The following is a 20,765-nucleotide window of genomic DNA, read 5'->3' as shown; positions in this document are numbered from 1 at the left end:
TCTTCATAGTTGTCCGCGCGCTCGTTCCCCAAGAAGTTGTCCGTCACAGCTTTGAAGCTCCTCCACGCTGCCAGCTCTTTGGGGTTGAGAGTTCTCGGAAAAGTTTCGTCCTTCATAATCTGTCGGATTTGCAGTCCAACAAAGACACCAGCCTTGATCTTGGCCTCCGACAAGGTGTTGCCAAACTTTTCCTTGAGGTATAAAAACCCACGCCCATTCAGATCCATTGCCCGTACAAAACTTTTCATCAAGCCGAGCTTTATGTGGATTGGTGGAAGGAAAACCTTGGCTGGGTCGACAAGGGCGACATGCTTCACGTTGTGTCAACCAGGTACATGCTCTTTTCGCTCTTCCCAATCTTTCTTCGTCCAGTGATTCTTGTCGTCTCTGCTATCCCAGAGACAAAGGAAGCACATGTATTTCGTGTAGCCTGACTGCAGCCCTAACAAAAGCGCCACCACTTTCAAGTCTCCGCAGATGTGCCAGTTGAAGTCATTGTACTTGATGGAATCAAGCAGCTGCCGCATAGTCTCATAGGTCTCTGTCATGCCGAACGCGTGAGCCAGTGGGACTGATGGTTTCTCGTTGCCATTGTGGAGCAAAACAGCCTTCAAGCTGTTCTTCCCCGAGTCGATGAAGAGGCGCCGGCATGCAGGATCGTGATCACACCCAAGTTCTTTCAACAGACCGTTGATGTCACTGCAGAATGTAATCGTGTCTTCCATCTCAAAGAACTCAGCCATGTCTCTGTGACGTGCTCTGAATAAGGATATCTTGGTGTTAGGTTCAAGTAGATTCCACTGCTGCAGCCTTGATCCAAGCAGCTCTGCCTTCGCCTTTGACAGCGAGAGATCTCTTACAAGATCATTTAAGTCTCCCTGGTTCAGAAGGTGTGATTCTTGAGTGTCGGGTTCAAAAGGTTCATCATCACCATCCTCTTCACCACTGCTTACAGCTATGTTCTGATCAGCTGGAGGTGTTGGAACGGGGTTCTCGTCATCATGAGGCACAGGTTTACGAGCAGAGACGCAGTCAGCGTACTTGATGTGAACTTTAGTCTTCTTGTTGAAGCCGGCGATGCTTGTGCAGCAGAAATAACAATCATCATGATGATTCTGCGGCTCACGCCATATCATGGGCACCGCAAATGGCATGCTCGCGCGCTTGCCCACCAACCACTGAGTCAAGGTTGTGTGACAGCTTGTGCAGCAGATGTGTGGTGCCCAGCTCTGTTCTTGGTCCCCCACCTTACACCCTCAGTAGTGCAAGTAGGCGGACTTCATTTTCACTGCTGTAGATATACTTCGCTGTTGATCTTTTTTGGTATACCGACCACAGACATAACAGAAGTTGTCAGGATGATTGGTACAGGAACGCCTACTCATCTTTATCTGAAAGAAAGAAATATAACACAAGTTAACAACAATTGTACGAAATAGACATGTTAAAGACATATGTAAATTTCATTGAAATCCTGACTTCTAGGCAATGGGAATATTTCTGTTCCTGAAAATCCTGACGTGATACAGCAAAACGGTTATGATTTTTGAAATCAGCGTTCCCAAATTAGTCTTAATCACTTTACACATCTCCAGTAAAAAAAAAAATTTGAAATTTGTTGTTCAGTGTAATCGGTATTAAATCTCTGCTGAAATATCATCCATCAACAATTGTTATTTCATAATTTTTATTATTCTTACCACTTCCTACTTTGTTAAGCTTGAGCTCTTTGACATATTACCGAAATGAAAAGCACTCGATAAGAAATTCATCGATTGCCTTATCAGCATTTGTACTGAACATACCCAGGGCACCACTGCACGATGGCCTACTCTTCTTAAAAGACACCATGGGACATTTAACAAACAGAATGAAGTGCTAACAGAGGAACAGCCATCTTAATATTTTGAAAGAATGGTTTGCTCTGAAGTGTAAAGCACCACCTCTAAAGCAGCAGTACAACAGTGCTTCTTAACATTGGTCTAATGCTCATGGTGGGTGTTGTACATAAATCACATGCAAGGTGAAGACATCAGTATACCATGGCAATCTCTACATACAGGGTGTCTTAGTAAATGATGATGCATTCACAGCTGGTTGAAAGGTTTTACTGTGTGTAAGCAATCACAAACAGTATTCATTTTGGAGAATTGAACATGGGAGAAATGTGAAATCTTGTTCTTCTTCCTCTTTCGGCTTGCTCCCGTTAGGGGTCGCCACAGCGGAACAACCGTTCCCATTTCGCTCTATCCTCCACATCTTCCATTGACACTCCAACCACCCGCATGTCCGCCCTCACCGCATCCATGAACCTCTTCTTTGGCCTTCCTCTTCTCCTCCTGCCTGGCGGCTCCATCTTCAACATCCTTTTTTTCGCATTTCTCATGGGAGAAATTTTTCTCATATCATCTCATTTCATTTCTCATCTCACACCGCATTTCTCATGGGAGAAATGTGAAATATGACCACCATTTTGCTTAGGCAGGAATTTCTTCCAGTAGATGGATGGAATACCCTATGACAGTGAAAGCCATCATTTGGTCGACTTGTGCATGTTTTAGTCGACTTGTGGATGTGCATGTCATGCATTGTGCATGTCGACTTGTGCATGCTTATTGAGTTGCACAATGCAGGGCCATTCTTTTTTTCCTGAATAACGTGATAAAGCATCACTGCATCAGATTTGCACTATTTTTTTTTTGGTGACTAGTAACATTGTCTTGGTCTTGGTCTATTTATGGATGTATTTCGGTTTCTATATCCAAAAAAAGCATTGACCAGTACCCCTCACACCGCTGCTGCTCCGCTCACCCCAAACAAGATTCTCTTGATACGTGATGTTATCAAGGCAGGCGCAAAGCACCCCTCCCTTTATATGGGATGGTTTCTATGTATGCAACTTTAACACAGGGACTGAAAATTAATTTCTCAGCTTTTAATGGACGAAAATGGCTTCAAATTTCAGAAGTAAATCTTTTCCACGTCAAGGTAATATGCTCCAAATTTCAGCAACATCCATTTCCGAATTCTTGAGTTTTTAACGAAAACCCTCAGAATTACCCTGGATATGCTGCTTCTGCTCTCCCATCAATGGATGGAGGTCCTCAATGCCAGACAGGAAATCCGAGCCGTATCCCTGGACATATCACGTGCTTTTGACATAGTCTGGCACCCTGCACTACTCACCAAACTCTCTTCCCAAGGTATTCAAGGCCATCTCCACTCATGGCTCGCAGACTTCCTCTCCTGTCGCAGTCAACGTGTGGCTCTAAATGGAGTTCTTTCATCCCCTCTTCCTGTGCAGGCTGGAGTTCCTCAAGGTAGAGTTCTGGGCCCTGTTCTTTTTCTGGTTTTCATCAATGATCTCTCCGACTCTCTGGAAAATCCTCTATTTCTCTTTGCCGATGACTCCACCCTCTGCTGTACCATGTCATCCCTCAGACCAGCAAGCAGCAGCTTCTTCGCTCACTGCAGATCTGGATAAAATCACAAACTGGTCCAACACGTGGAACATGTCTTTCAATCCGGACAAATCTCACTCTGTCTCTTCGAAAGGACTGTTTAGAAAACCCCCCCAACCACTTTCTCAACAATCCTCTGGAAGAAGTCTTTTCTTTCAAGCTTCTGGGTCTCACTCTCTGCCATGACCTTTCCTGGGAAAGTCACATTTCCAACCTCGCCTCAAAAGCCAGTCGCCGACTGGGAATCCTCCATCGTGCAAAGTCCTTCCTCGGCCCTCTTGAGCTCCTGACCACTTACAAAGCTTTTGTCCATAGCTTGATGGAGTACTGCTCTCCCCCTCTGGGCTGGTGCTCCTGCCTCCCACCTTTCTCGGCTTCACGCTGTCGAAACCAGGGCATTTAAGATCATTGGCATCTCCCACAATGAAGCTGAGTCTTTGGGCCTCTCACTCAATCACCGCAGGTTGGTCGGTGGTCTTTCTGTTTTCTACCGACTCCTCTCCAGCCTTGCCCCCCCTGCTCTCTCTGCGATTTGTCCCCACCACATTTCCACAGGGCGCTCAAAGTCCGCCAAAAACCCCCTTCTGGTAAAACTACCAAAATCACGAATCACTGCTCATCTTCACTCTTTCGTTCCTCTTTTTTTTTCCCCACCTTTGGAATAAACTTCCTCACTCTATTCTTTCCCATTCTTCCCTCCAGGCTTTCAAAACAGCTGTTCACCACCACCTCTTATCTTCCCCCATCCAAATCCTCGATCTTTTCTACCCCCGATAATCCACCCAAGCCCACTTCCTTCAATTCCCCTGCTTTCCTTCCTGAAAGTCCCTGTAATGTCCATCTTCTCTTCGCCATGTTCCCCGTCCCATCCCCATCCCTCTCCCTTCCACAGTTTACCTAATGTGTCTGTTCCCCACTGTTTTGTCCCTTCCACTCCCGCCCCTCTTGTCTCATGCCCCCTTGCTGTAAGTTGTGTGTTAGCTCTCATACGAGCCTCGACAAGGTATACAAAAAAATAAATTCAGGTTGGTGTCAGTCAGTCTGTCAGTCTGTCTGTCCATCCATCCACCTAAAATGTGTTGGCACTCATATCTCAAAGGCTATGCATTGAAACAAGCTGAAACTTGGAATATACATCGGACAATATGTCAAATTAATGACTTTTGAAACAAATTCCACCTTCGTGCTGTAGTTTTTGCTTTTTTTTGCAATTTTTTCCTCATATTCAACTCCACGCATCATCTACAAATATCTCAGAAAAATCATGCAATTCTGCTTGGTTTTCACAGGAGGGCAGCACGATCTCTCATTTATGGATATATGCACAAGTAGATGAATTTATTTGTTCATCAAATCAGTTGTCGACGATTGTACGTACTCATTATGCTGTACCCGTGAAGCGAAAAGCAGGGTTAAGCGATCGGTAGTGTACGTACGTATGTTGTACGTCGTATGTGTCTACATTTTGTTAAGATCGAAAACCGGTCAGCAGAGAAAATTGAAACTTCTCCACATGTTACATGACCATGTGATATAGCGGTCACTCTTTTGAGGTCAACATCAGCCAAATTTCTAAAATTGTCAATTTTCATCTGATTGACTTGAAATTTGGTCAGGATTTTCATTTCAGCTCACTGTATTCAACATCCAATTATTTTTGAGGTCATCGGCCAAAAGGTTAACATATACCGAATTTCTAAAGTTGTCAATTTTCATCCGATTGACTTGGAATTTAAAAGGATTTGCATATTTGGCCATTGAATTCAACAAACATTTATTTTTGAGGTTAACTTAGGCCAAAAAGTCAACATCGGCTGAATTTCTAAATTTGTCATTTTTCATCTGATAACCTTGAAATTATGACTGTGAAGTCGTCGCATGGCCATCTTGGAACTCGCAAAAGGAATACACATTTACATTAACATGCACACAACTGTGAAGCCGTCACATGGCCCTCTCGGAACTCGCAAAAGGAACACACATTTACATTAACATGCACACAACTGTGAAGCCATCACATGGCCATCTCGGAACTCGCAAAAGGAACGCACACATACAAATGGGGCAGATAGAGAAAACATTGTTTTCGGTTCGTTTTGCATATCTCAGTGAGGACCTCGTACAGAGTACACGACATCTAAATAGAACTTGTGCATGAGAATCAAGAAAAACTATGAAGCCAAATATTCGTGAAAAAAATTAATGTGTTGCAATTTTTGAAGAAAAATATCCTCACTTTTACAAAAACCCCAAGAATACATATGGCAAACTAATTATTGGTGAGTTAAATTTTTATTCTTTACATCCATCTATAAACTGTCAATCATTCCCGTGTTTCACAGGCAGGGTGATTCATCAATGTGTGTGCCATCCCTCAGATGGACGTTGAACCGGGAGTCCCATCTGCCAACATTTTTTCCGGTGGATGTTTAAGACCCCAACGGCATCCTTCGTGAAGAGTATGTGAGCCCTCACGGGATCCCTGAACAAATTACAAATTCCTGCCCAAACTACTGCCGGGAAGGCAATGGCAAACCACCCAGGATAGCTCTTGCTCAGGATGCTGTGTCGGCGACACTGACACTGTGTGAAGATTATGGTACAACAGATAGAGAGAGGAGTGGGCTTTCAACAAATTACAGAAAGGACGGATCACAGTTAATCTGCTTCAACAGCAGTACCCTTCATCATAAAGGCGATTTATATTTATTTTACATGTTTAATTCAGTTGTGATGTGTTTAGTTTTGCCTGTCGCACACCTTTCCTCTGTATTTTCTCAAATGCAACATGCAACACATCCTCCTGATACATACCTTTATTTGTGCGGTGTATAGGCAACTGACAGCTGCACTAATCACTCTTGAAAATACAATTTTTTTTTTTTAAACCCTGGTTTTGTGTATGAATCAAAAACATATCTGCTGCTTATAATTCAAAACACCTCACAGCACTGGAAAATGTGGGGACAAGAATACTGTAAATGGTGGAGACTTGTAATACCTTCCCCCACCTAGAGGCGGCGCTGCACCATACACATTTGCATGGATAATTTGCAGATTACTTTAATTGGGGTCTTGCTGATCCCATATAGCAAGTCTGGATGTAATCGGCCCAGAACTGTAGGAGGAGTAGCATGACAAATGCATGTCAGTCCATGAATTATAGTACTTGGATTATTAATCTAGTACAGTATTATTATTTATTTATATATGATACAAATACTAGCGTATGAGCATTCCAGCAATATAATCATACCTGTATAAAAGGTGGATTTCGCTTGAAGGGTTTTTTATCTTAAAAAAAAACTTTTTTTTTTTGCCTCTGCACATGCTTTGAGGTTCAGCATAAATGACCTCAGTGAGAGTTCTGGGATTAACAATGTGATTACTGAGGGTACAAGCTCATATACATCACATATGTGCCGAGACTCACGGTAGCCGATAACCCTAACAGCCCTAACAGCTAACCCTAACCCTAACCCAAAGCAGGGTATGATGGAGTATTGGAGATTTGGTGAACTCAGTGTTCACTTTTGGTGAACTCGGTGAAAACCCTAAGTGTAAGGGGTTTTCCAATGAATGTGACAATATTAATGTGCACAACTAAATTAAATTGGATCCAGGCCTATCCTGTGAGACGAATGGCCAGCTGCATTGTGGGAGCAAATGTACTCCATCAGCTGGGAGTTCCTGATGCTGTTGACGTTGACAGGTATAGCTGGGTTATAAATCGTTTGTAAAACATGAGACAGTGCGAAGCTCAAATTTGATGAATAGTAGCCACCAGAAAACTATTGTTGTTTAAGAGGGACGGTGTAGTTGCCAGTTCACAAAATTGTTTGAAAACATGTGGTTCATGTGTGTCGTGTGAAAAGCGCTCGTTGTGTACGAAGTGCAACTAACGCATGAATACGTTGGGTGTCAAAGTCAGATATGTCTGCAAACCTGGTGATAGGACCCAGTATGTTTCGGGAGAAATTTGCTCTCTAATTTCCAAAGATCCATTTTTTTTTGTGTAATTGGAGCTTCACTGTAAATCCTAGTGGAACAAAGCCTGGTGTACAGCTCAGATTGCCACAGGCAGGAAAGATCATTATGGATAGAAATACGTGGCTGGGCTACTCCAGCATAACTGCACGACAACAGAGACATGAACTTCGGAGAGAAAAATTGGTGCTGCTGTGGTGGTTCCCACCTTTCCAAGCAGGATAGAGAGGGATGAACACCAGAGTAATGACCGTTCTGAGTGAGGGAAAATAATTCCAGAGATAGTCATCTTCTTTCAAGGAAGAGTAGTACGGATATACGTGAGGCCCCACGCAGGACATCAGGAAGGAAAGTAGGATTAAGGGTGGAAAATGATGTAAAAGAGGGCATACGTGAATAAGCAGTTATAGTCGAGGCAGAGGGAATTGCCGGATGTGAACAAGTGGTAGTTATGGTAAGTTGTTTGGAATGGACTCGATCCTACTTGTACGGAACAAGCACCGAAGCTTCAAGTATTAATCACACCATTCTTAAAGCAGGACTGACCTATAGGTGTGCAACAGCTGGAATGAGTTTTACAGAAGTGTCTCTTTTATTTATGCCTCCACTGATGAAGTCACCGGTGGCATTGTTTTCAGGTTGGCCGTCTGTACGTCCATAGTTCGTTCATGCAAATTTTCTCTGTTTTCGCTGCAACCGCTTTTTTTTTTGACATGAAATTTTTGCCACAGATGCGACTACTCATGTAGAATGTTTTAATGATAATGTTGACATCGGTCATGTGGTGTGGCAGCCATATTGTAAAAAAGGAAAAACTTTCGACCTCTGTATCTCCGAAACCGCCCCATGGAAAAAAAAAATTGAAACTTGGCACATGTGAAGTACTTGCCATGTGTGTGATTTTTTTTGTTATGTCATAAGTGGCTTCGTTATGACGTCATAATTGCATATGTCGAATGCTTTATCCGATCAGTATGAACATTTTTGAGTGTCATCTCGAGCTAAATTGGATGGGGGGAAAACAAATGATGATGACGTCATCGGTCACATGGTTCGGCAGCCATATTGTTTTTAACATTAAAAACCTTCAAAAATCTTCTCCGAAACGGCCGACCCACATGTTCTTCACTCACATGTTCCTCAAGCCTTGAGGATACCAGGATGTACACGAATAATGAATAGGTCACATGGTCTGGCAGCCATATTGGATTGAATGAAAATTTTCAAAAAAAAAAAATTCTCTTGAACCGGAACATCCATATCCATTAACATGTACACAACCGTGCAGCCGTCGCATAGCCATCTTGGAACATGAAACATCACGATTATGATCCATTTGTCATGAGGAATACATGTTTTAAATTTCAACCGATCAGAAAAATGGTCTGGCAGCCAGAATTATTTCATAATTTGAATCTGGGTTTGGGGATTTAAATCAAACTTGGTACAAGTATGTATAATGATGTAATAATGTGGGCAGAGGCATATATGGCAACGTCGAAGAGTGCCCTTCTAGTTGTTTTTTTTAATCGCAAAACTGTTGTTTTGTTGCAGTCAAAGGCGAGGTGTTTCTGTGGGGTGACAACTCCAAGGGACAGATTCTCCAGGCCGATAAGGCTTTCATATCTCACCCAATCTCCCCTGATCTCTCCTTCCTCAACGAAACAGTTTCTTCCGTGGCCAGCGGCTGGTCTCACGTCATTGTGAATACAGGTATTGTATGCTAGGAAAAACAGACTTGGTATAAGTATACAAAAAATAAGGCAATTTTTCCAGAACAGGCTGCACCATGTTGCCTTCCCAACACAAAACACATGCATTTATACATAAATGCAAGAATGTGTGTTATGCATCACAATGACCATTTAGAATCTCCTAATTGAACCATTAAATTGGGACTGCCAACCCATCCTAGCCCATGGTTTTCAAAACACAGCCTGACAGCATTGGAGTTATATACTGTATCTAAAGGCCCAGTCACACCTTGACGTTTTAGCCAGGAATGGCAACGTATAAAAATGCACGTAAAACGTTGGCGTACGCTGAAGTTTTGAGCCTTTTTTTAAGTTTTGGTAGTATTCATAACGTGTTGGTCGTATGCATAACGTATTAGTAACAGGCACAGAACGTTTCGTTGTGTTAAAGATAACTTATACCAACGAATGCTTAGCCTGTTGTCGGCGTTCACAACCTATGCCCAATGATAGTTTAACTTAGTCATAGCGCGCTGCACGTATCGCCGACGAACTCGTGGCATTCTCTGTTAAAAACCTGCTGCACGCCGATTTAAATCATAACCGCCTGAAAATTGGAAGTGTCAACATCGCAGTCACACCTTGACGATTTAGCCAGCGTATGCCGAGCTATGAAAAATGTGTCTAAAACGCTGGGACACGTTGAATACGGTATGGGTAAGTTGTGCACACGTTAGGAGCACGATGAAAAATGATGAAGTACGCTGGCATATTACGTGGTACGTCTATTACGTCGTGAAATTTCAAGCATGCTGAAAATTTTACGACGTACTCGACGTATGGCTCACAAGTTCTGCATACGCTGGCATAAGTTCTCGGCACGCTCCGTAATCGTTTACACACGTCGGCCACACGTTACTTGTAAGTTACTCATACGTCGAAGCACGTCTCGGTAATGTTTAGCATACCCGAAACTTAATTTTTAACCTACGAGTAACGTGCTTTGAATCTATTAGTAGCTTGCTTTGAACCTATGAGTAGCGTGCTTTGAACCTATGTGTAACGTATCTCAAACGCACATTGGCGTATGCAGACTAATTTGATTGACGTCTTCCGGACGACCACAGAACTTACTGAACGTGTTTCTAACTTACAGCTACCGTATAATGGCGTATTGGCAGCGTTTAGGGGAATTGGTATATACAAATGGGCTTCACAAGAGGAACCCGTCAGTGTTCCAGACTCCATGTTGAGTAGATGTCAATGTCAGTAGTAGTAGTAGTAGTAGTAGTAGTAGTTCGAGAGAATTTGGTGATGTCGATGTTAGTAGTAGTCGTAGTTCGAGAGAATTTAGTGTTGTCAATGTTAGTAGTAGTAGTAGTAGTTCGAGAGAATTTAGTAATGTCGATGTTGGTGGAAGTAGTAGTAGTAGTTCGAGAGAATTTAGTGATGTCGATGTTATTAGTAGTAGTAGTAGTAGTTGGAGAAAATTTACTGATGTCGATGTTGGTAGTAGTAATAGTAGAAGTCGTACTTTCAAGTAACGTGTTGCAAAGTGTGAACAACGTTCGTGTTGCGTGCTTACAAAACGTTACTCATAGGTTAGAAATAAGTTTCGGGTACGCTAAACATTACCTCCACGTGTTTCGACTTATGAGTAACTTACAAGTAACTTACAAGGAAAAAAAATTGAAACTTGGCACATGTGAAGTACTTGCCATGTGTGTGATTTTTTTTTTTTGTTATGTCATAAGTGGCTTCGTTATGTCTTCATGTTCATGTCAGGTCATGACTTCATGTCAGGTCAGGTTCGATCTGTGACCTGCTACAGGTACCATGTAAACCTGTAGTAACCTGTTCCATGGTCGGGTTGTCGGCGACTAAACCGTCTCCCCCACCAGGTTTTCTGGTGAGGAGGGTGTTTGGATATGAACACCCAGCAGGATTAAAAACAAAACCTGTCAAAGGGCGGAGGAGCTCCTTGTGAGCCAACGGCCATCCATATCTAGTGCCCAACTGTGTCTGCGGACGTCCTCCTGCAGTTGGGTTACTTCTTATTAGGAGGTTGGTGGCAGGATTTGCACTCCGGCCACCGTAAAACCCTTCATTCCGCAAAACGCAAAAACGCAAAAAAATCTGAAAACCCACTCCATGGGAGTACCTCCTGTGCAGCTTCCCTTCGCAGGGCAGCTCACCGGATGAGGGGATTGGGGCAAAGCCTTCGGGACCCCCAATCTTTGATGATAGGAGGGAAACCACGGGGTAACATCCCTGGGTCAGATTGCGGGAGAGTGTGTCAGAGTGGTGCTGAGGTGTCGTCCACCAGACGGCGGTCTCCTTCGGTTAACCTGAGGCGGTCCCTTCAGGTGGGTGCCTGGAATGTCCTATCCCTAAGAGAGGATGATCACCTGTCTCTGTTATCATCTGAGCTCAAGCGTTTGGACATCGGGATTGCAGCTCTCTCTGAGGTTCGGAGACCGGATTGCGGCGAGATAATGGTGGGTGGTTACACCTACTATTGGTCTGGTCGCTCTGATGGTTACCATACCCAAGGAGTTGCTGTAGCTGTGTCCAATAAGCTGACCCCAATGATAATTGAGGTAACACCGGTCAACGAGCGTATTATGAGATTAAGGATTCGTCACTCCTTAGGTGTCATTTCCCTGGTCTCTGTTTATGCTCCGACTGAGGCGAGTGATCTCACCATGAAGGATGCATTCTACACCACACTGGAGTCTGTGGTTGATCAGTGCCCCAGACGAGATACACTTCTAGTCTTGGGGGATTTCAATGCATCGACTGGAACTGATAGGGATGGTTATGAGGTGTGTGTTGGTCCCCATGGGTCAGGAACTATGAACCAGAATAGCACTAAGTTCCTTGACTTTGCAAGAAGTCATGGACTTAGGGTGGCTGGTTCATAGTTTCAGCGCCCACAAGCTCATCGCTGGACTTGGTATTCCAACGCTGGCGGTGTGGCAAAGGAGATTGACCATGTCCTCATTGACGGTCATTGGAGGATGATCCAGAACTGCAGGGTCTACCAGAGTGCTCAGTTCCTCAATACTGACCACAGGCTTGTTGTAGCAACTCTAATGCTGCACCTTAAATCCTGGAGAATGGTAACATCCCAGCCTAGGCTGGATGTTGCCAGGCTCAGAGATGAGAGAGTAGCTGAGGAGTTTGCGAACAGGCTGAGTGGACACTTGGGGGGTCTGGGTGCTTTGGGGGGTCCTGAAGAGTTGTGGAGCGCCTTCAAGACCACCGTCCTTGATGTTGCCGGGAGATGCCTTGGAGCTCACCGCAGGGCAAAGAAGAATTTTGTCTCTCAAGGGACACTGGATACCATTGACCAGAGTCGCAGGGCCAGGCTGAATGGCAGAGCTGAGGCGTAAAACTGTACGTGCACTGAGGGTGGAAAAGGAGGCCTATGTGCGAGGAATCTGTGAGGGGGTAGAGCATCACCTGTGGACAGGTGATTCTCGTCCCGCTTACAGGGTAATTCGCGCATTGCGTTCATCCAAACCCATCCCTCGGAGCACTGCAGTTCGAGCAGAGACTGGTAGGCCCTTGACAGAGGAGTCTGAAGTGAAGGCCCGCTGGGTCGGTTACTTTGAGCGGTTGTACCAGGCTGATCCCCCAGCTGTCGAGTTGGACGTAAAGGGTGTTACAATCCCTGTTGCTGACCCTCGAATCAACTGTGGTCCACATTCTCTTGTGGAAACACGGGCTGCGGTGAACCAGTTGAAACGGGGCAAAGCTCCAGGGATCTGTGTCATCCATGCTGAACTTCTCAAGGCTGGTGGAAATGCTGCACTCGTGTCGTTGCATGCAGTTTTGTGCTCTGCCTGGAACGCAGGCATCATCCCAACTGACTGGAAGAGGGGCCTTGTTGTCCCTCTCTGGAAAGGGAAGAGTGATCGCCAAGACTGCAACAACTACCGAGGGGTGACGCTGCTCTCAATGCCGGGCAAGGTCTTTGCTCGGATAATTCTTGATAGGGTTCGCCACCATCTGCTTGAGCACCAGCGTCCAGAGCAGTCAGGCTTTACACCAAAGAGGTCAACGATTGACCGTATCCTTGCACTTCGTGTCCTCACCGAACGCAGACGAGAGTTTCGGCAGGGGCTGCTTGCAGCCTATGTTGATCTCTGTAAAGCGTTCGATTCAGTGAATCGGGATGTCCTCTGGAGGATTCTTGGTCTTCGTGGGGTGCCACCAAAACTGATCGATCTGATGTCTGAACTCTACTCTGGTACTGAGAGTGCTGGGAAGTGTGGTGGTACCATCTCTGACTTATTTCCAGTTGTTACTGGAGTTCGTCAGGGATGTGTACTTGCCCCCACAGTTTTCAGCACTTGTATGGAGTGGATTTTAGGGAGGATGTCGGAGAGATCAAGTTGCGGTGCATCGTTTGGAAATGTCAAGATCTCGGACCTTGATTTTGCAGATGATGCAGTCATCTTTGCGGAGACTTTAGACATCCTCTTGGAGGCCCTCGAGGTGCTGAATGAGGAGTCGGAGCCGTTGGGATTATGGGTTTCTTGGGTCAAAACTAAGATCCAGGCTTTCGGTGACATCTTGGATGCTGCTCTCCTGTCTGTGTCTGTTTGTGGTGAGGATGTTGAGGTCGTGGAGAGATTCACTTACCTTGGCAGTGATATTCATGTCTCTGCTGGCTGTGAGTCAGAGGTCAATAGACGTCTGGGTCGGGCCTGGGGAGTCATGGATTCACTGGATCATGGGGTGTGGCGCTGCCGGTACCTGTGCGGGAGGACGAAAGTCCGAGTCTTCAGGTCCTTGGTACTTCCAGTCTTGCTCTATGGGTGCGAGACTTGGACTCTGACTAAGGATCTGAGATGGAGACTTAATTCCTTTGGTACCAGGTCTCTTCGGAGAATCCTTGGCTATCGCTGGTCGGATTTTGTGTCCAACGAACGGTTGCTGAGAGAGACTCGGATGAGATTTGTTACCTGCATAGTCCGTGAGCGTCAGTTGCGGCTGTATGGATATGTGGCTCGTTTTCCTGACGCTGATCCTGCTCATCAGATTCTCTCAGCGAGGGAGTCTCATGAGTGGAGGAGGCCAGTGAGCCGACCACGTGCCTCATGGTTGCAGCAGGTTGACCATCATCTCAAGGAGATGGGGATGGGCCTGGCATCTTCCTGGGGGATGGCCAGATGGAGGCCCCTGGAGTACTGGCGGAAAGTGGACGCAGCGACGTGCTGTTCTGGCACATGCTCCCATACCTGACCTGACAAGTAACGTGTTTCAACATGTGTCAACGATCGCATAACGTGCTTACAGCTTATGGCCAGCGTAGCGGAACGTTTGAGTCATACGCCGGCATACGTCGTAAAATTTCAAGCATGAAAAAATTCGAGGAAAACCCAAAAGTTCAAAGTTTAAAGCCAGCGTACAACGGCGTATGGCAGTGTTTTTCAGCGTGCTCTCAATGTTATCAAAACTTACCCATAACGTATTCAACATGTACCAGCGTTTTAGACAAATTTTCCAAAAATCGGCATAAGCTGGCTAAAACTTCAAGGTGTGACTGGACCTTAATACCAATAAATGTCTGTGTTTTTGTCTCCTCCATAACTCCAAAACCATAAAACCTGGCAGTCTGAAATTTTGCAAGCATACTAAGGGAACTCCAAAGAAGTGCAAGAGTGAAAATTGGGTGTTTATGCTAATTAAAACACCCCTTTTGAAGATTAATGGCCTCATTTAATTATATCCTTTATCAGGCACATCCTCGGCCACATTCCACATGATACAGTATTTATATGGTATGCTGTCCTGATGAGGGTAAATAAGTCTGAAATCAGGATAGGCAGCTCTGTTTGATGTTTAACCAATGATGACCATAAAATCTGTCTGTTTCACATGAGTCACCAGGCTGAAGCCCCCAGGTCGGAGGTGCCACTTTGTTGTGTGCTTGCGCAGAACATTACATCCATTGGAGATCGCGGGAGCACTCATTACATTCCACACATTTCGATTTATCCACCGATAGCACCACGTGCCTTCTGGTTGATTAGTTTGCATTAGCAGGAAAAATCATCTGGATGGTAGACAGGCCATGGTTCTTTGCAGATTATGCGGCATTACCGTGTGAGACATAATCCATGGCTGATGCTTACTATTACAGCCAGGAGGTATGATTGAAAATATGTCTATATATATATATATATATATATATATATATATATATATATGTATATATATATATATATATATATATATATATATATATATATATATATATATGGCCTATGCGCTCGAGATATGCACACTCACCTTGAACCTGTCCAGCCTGGGTTTGAATCTTGTCCCAGCTATAAACTGTCATCTTGATGCTTCACAGGCAAGGTGATTCATCAATGTGCGTGCGCCATCCATCAGATGGTGTTCTGTCTGCTGGCATTAGTTGGGGGATGTTAAAGATCCCACCATGTCTTTTTCGAAGAGTCGGTGAACTATTGCCATGACCAGGGAAAAAATCCTGCCCTAACGACTGCTGCGAGGGCAATGGCAAACCATGCAGTATAACCCTTGCCAAAAAACTGCTTCGGCAGTTCTGAACCTCCTCCAGGCAAAACACCAGAATACAAATATATACTGTTTTTCCAGTGCCTCCAGAAAGTCTACAACCATTTCAAAATTTTCACCTTTTGTTGCCTTAATGCCTGGAATTAAATTGCACTAAATCAAACATTTGTCCACCTTTATTTACACATTGTAACCCACAACTTCCAAGTGAAAAACAAATTCTACAAACTTCAGAAAATTAATTAAGAATACAAAACTAGAATATCTTGGTTGGATAAGTGTCCACCCCCCTTATAATAGCAATTGCAAATTAGCTCAGGTGTAACCAATCACCTTCAAAATCACACACCAAGTTAATTGGTCTCCACCTGTGTTAAATTGTGGTGATGCTGATTATTTCAGAATAATATCAGCTGTTCCTGTAGGTTTCCTCTGCTGGGTAGTGCATTTCACAGGAAGGACTCAACCATGAGAACCAAGGAGCTTTTAATAGAACTCCGGGATAAAGTTGTGGAAAGCCACATCAGGGGATGGGTGTAAAAATATTTCAAAGGCCTTGAATATCCCTAAGAGCACAGTCAAGATAATCATTAAGAAGTGGAAGTTGTATGGTACCACCAAAACCCTGTCTAGATCAGGCCGTCCCTCCAAACTGGATGACCAAGTAAGAAGTCTGATCAGAGATGCCACCAAGAGGCCAATGGCAACTTTGAAAGAGCTACATGCCTTTATTGCAAAGATTGGTCAATGTGTGCATGTGGCAACAACATCCCAAGCACTCCACAAGTCTGGCCTCTATGGTAGGGTGGCAAGAAGGAAGCCATTACTCGAAAAAGACCACCTTGAGTCCCATTTGAGGTGTGCAAAAACCTACTCCGGAGATTCTGAAGCCATGTGCAAAAGGTTTTGTGGTTTGGCAAAACAAGATGGAACTTTTTTGGCATAAATGCAAAACGTTATGTTTTGCACAAACCCAACACAGCACACCACTCAAAGAAGACCATCCCTACTGTGAAGCATGGGGGTGGCAGCATCATGTAATTGGATGTTCCTCGTTAACAGGGACTGGGGCACTTTTCAGGAGAAAATGGAAAATGGAAGGAGCAAAATACAGAAAAATCCTTGAGGAATATCTGCTGCCCTCTGCAAGAAAGATAAAATTGGGACGGGAGTTCACCTTTCAGCATGACAACAACCCGAATCACACAGCGAAAGCTGCACTGGAGTGGGCGAGGAAGAAAAAGAAAAATGACCTTAAAATCTGTGGCATGACTTGCAGATTGCTGTCCATCAATGCTGCCCATGCAACTCGAGCTTGAACAGTTTTGTACAGAAGAATCGGCAAATATTGCCCATGCAATCAATGTGTGAGAAGTTGATAGAGACCTTTCCCAACAGACTCACAGGTAGGTGCTTGCACCAAGTATTAACTCGGAGGGGGGGGGGGGGTTGGACACTTATCCATTCAAGATATTCTAGCTTTGTATTGCAGAATTTGTTTTTCACTTGGAAGTTGCAGGTTACGATGAGTAAATAAAGGTGGAAAAAGTCTGATTTAATGCACTTTAATTCCAGGCTATAAGGCAACAAAAGGTGAAAAATTTGAAAGGGGGGTGTAGACTTTCTATCGGCACTGTACATATATGATTTTCCACTGGGATGGGAAGGGGGTTGGGAGAAATGATAGTGGAAGCACAATTGGGAAAACAGGGGAAGGGAAGCAAGAAGTAATCAGAAAGGCAAAACGCACACAATGTGTCCACACTTACGTGTCACTGAGCCAGGGTCCATTTCCCAGCTGACCCGAAAATATAGACATCACCCAACAGCTTGTGTGCCCAAAAGGGATTTGAGCCACCTTGTTGCTGGGCTGAGTAAGCACACATCACTGGCTGCAATCTGCAATGTGCAAATGAAGAGCAATTTGGGTAAGGCTCTACAGGCCAGAAGTGGGGTATACTTGCATGTATCACTTTGGTTGATGGATCTGATAAACAGAGTATCCCCACCTTGGGGTTGACCAAATCTCCTCTAAGTGGTGGTGTCTGTGTATTCCAATCACCTCAAACTACCTCAACAATATCAGAAAGTAAAATTATTGCGAGGACCAATCCACTAGGAGCTATAGGCCCTATCACACTGGGATAACGACAATTCATTCAGTTGCTTCAGTGCAAAGATGCATCCTCTAGGAAGTCGATGAAATCTTAACATGCACCGGAGTGAGCTTGCAAGAATGCAGGAGATTAAACAACCAAACAGTCGATACCATACAACCCGACATGGTAATTGATTTTTGCCTTTCTCCCCTTTCACCACAATGCTGCAATATGCAATTAGTTTTTTTATATTTATATATCACTCTTTCTCATTGCCCTTTCGGTTTTATTTTCCAAATCAATGAAAACCTGCTGTCTCATCATTATCCATTCTGCTTGTCTGCTCCTCTGATTGCAATTCAAATGCCAGAATAATGGTCTGAAATGGTAAACGTTTCGTTTCGTTTCGTTTCATTTGTTCACCAAACCTCAAATGGGTGTGACTTGCAGTTTGTGTCGCAAAACTGCCGTTCACATTTATGTTGTCAAATCTTCGTGTGTGTGTGTGTGTGTGTGTGTGTGTGTGTGTGTGTGTGTGTGTGTGTGTGTGTGTGTGTGTGTGTGTGTGTGTGTGTGTGTGTGTGTGTGTGTGTGTGGTGTGTTTTTGCCTAATGCTGCATACCAAGTGTGTTGTTTTAAGTACATTTCCACTCTGGTTGCAATCGGGAAGCATTTACCAGTGAAGAGTTAATTTAGTTGCGGCAATTGCACACAGCATTTGTATCGTCACAATGATGGCGTGCCATTTGCTTAACGACCAGGTTATTTTTTTTTTCTGCGCAAGCAGCCTATCATTTTTAAAATGGATTATATTTATTTTGCTTTATTTTACTCTGTGAATATTTGCGGTGCAAGCAATTATTGAGGATTGTTTATGACGCAAAGTCAAGGCTCATGACGTAATAGTGCAAAATAAGGCAAAAGATTGACAGTGGAGCCACAGTGGGACACAATCGGCAAAGAGATTCATGAAAAGGAAAAAAAAAAAAAAGGAGGGAGAGGAGAGAGGGAAACAAAGTAACCTGCAAGCAAGTTTGGGCTCAATTAGTCTCTCGCCAATTAAAATTGAGGTTGTCATGGATAAAGAAATACCAATGGCTGACTTGTTTCAACTCTACCAGTCACTCATCGTGTGAATGTAGGAATATATGTTGTAAAGGGTAAGGGTTCGCTGATATGATGCACTGATTGAAATATGATGATACTTTAATATGGACTAGTACGGGCCCGTAGGGGCAGGCCCATAGGGGCGTAAACGATGACTGGATTGGGGCATTATTTCAATTAGATCGGACCAACCGTATCATAAATTGCCATAACTTGGGAAACACCTGGGAAACATATTCAGGTCCCCAGCGTCAATTGTGACATCATATCAAATGAAGAAGAATTGTGACGCCCCCTCTCTCTCACCCCCCTCCCTCCTCCTCTCTCTTGCCCCTCTCTCTCGCCCCCTCTCTTGCCCCCCTCTATTCCCCCTAGTCTCGCCCTTCCTCTCTTGCCCCCTTCTCTCACCCCCCTCTCTCGCCCCCCTCTCCCACCCCCACTCTCTCGCCCCCCTCTCTCTCGCCGCCCCTCTCTCTCGCCCCCTCTCTCTCGCCCCTCTCTCTCGCCCCCTCTCTCTCGCCCCCTCTCTCGCCCCCCTCTCTCTCGCCCCCTCTCTCTCGCCCCCTCTCTCTCGCCCCCCTCTCTCTCGCCCCCTCTCTCTCGCCCCCCTCTCTCGTCCCCTCTCTCGCCCCCTCTCTCGCCCCCCTCTCTCGCCCCCTCTCTCGCCCCCTCTCTCCCCCCTCTCTCGCCCCTCTCTCGCCCCTCTCTCACCCCCTCTCTCGCCCCCTCTCTCGCCCCCTCTCTCTCGCCCCTCTCTCTCGCCCTCTCTCTCCCCCCTCTCTTGCCCCCCTCTATCCCCCCCTAGTCCCACCCTTCCTCTCTCGTCTCCACTCTCATCCCCCCTCTCCCGACCCCCTCTCTCGCAGACATTGGTCGACAGATAAATGGCCGTAACCTGGGAACTGCTCGTCCAATTAATATCAAACCTCGAAAAGGCACATCTGCGGGTCCCCAGGAATATTCCTGGCAAGTTTCAATCAGATCGGACCGTCAATCGTGCAAATAAAATAAAAATAATAAATAAACATTAATTGTGATGTCATTCGTGATGTCATAGCACCGTGTCTTGTCATTGGTCGACAGATAAATGGCCGTAACTTGGGAACCGCTTGTCCGATCGATATCAAACCTCGAAAAGGCACATCTGCGGGTCCCGGCAATATTCCTGGCAAGTTTCAATCAGATCGGACCGGCGGTCGCAGACAGACAGACAGACAGACAGACAGACAGACAGACAGACACACACACACACACTGCTGGAATTATAGATAGATGAGAGGAATGTCAAACGTCAAACACTTGTGGCAGAATCTTGTTACAATGAACAGATGGGTTCTTTGGTCCTGTACGTTCTGTTTTTTTTAAAAAATCGTGACACCAAACCCTCCTGAAAAATATACAATTTGCATTTCACTTTGTTCTTTCGACTTGGGACTCATTCGTTAAAACGGGATTGCTCACCGAAAGTGTCATATTAAGTGTACAAATTTCAGAGTTCCTTGTAAAGCAGCTCCAGTGCACGTACTGGTGAATATTTTTGTTTATAGCATTTATTTAATTCTGGTATTTTGGAGTCCTTCTCTCGCACAGCCAATTCACCCCCATCATGCCTGCACTGTAACTTTATCGCTAAATCTTTCTTCTGTCGTCACCATATTCTTACCTACAACGTAACATCCACAACCCATACCCATTCTTTCATAACTAGCTTACATATATTTGCAGTAGTTGCACTCTATGCAGGGAATTTGGCCGATGCACTGGCACATATTGGCCTACATTTTCTCAGATACTGTTTATTACTTTAACGTCGAAAAAGTAAATGCGGATGGAACGGATGGCTTCCGGCCCCCCTTTCAAAG

The 20,765-nt window shown here is 44.8% G+C and overlaps 1 protein-coding gene across 5 annotated transcripts in view; it reads left to right on the top strand.

Annotated features, from left to right (window-relative positions):
• LOC147029751 (secretion-regulating guanine nucleotide exchange factor-like) overlaps window positions 1-20,765 on the top strand; it is a 230,893-nt gene that overhangs the window by 106,244 nt on the left and 103,884 nt on the right. For all 5 annotated transcript variants that reach the window (XM_085873052.1, XM_085873055.1, XM_085873056.1 and 2 more), the window contains exon 7: window positions 9,003-9,161. In XM_085873052.1, coding sequence (XP_085729178.1) covers window positions 9,003-9,161 — 159 coding nt within the window. The remainder of the gene's footprint in view (window positions 1-9,002; window positions 9,162-20,765) is intronic.

This window comes from Eptatretus burgeri, chromosome 3 (assembly GCF_056783735.1).
Source record: "Eptatretus burgeri isolate ZD-2024b chromosome 3, Ebu_testis_v1, whole genome shotgun sequence".
NCBI lineage: Eukaryota > Metazoa > Chordata > Myxini > Myxiniformes > Myxinidae > Eptatretus > Eptatretus burgeri.
This window is presented reverse-complemented; position numbering and strand designations above follow the sequence as displayed.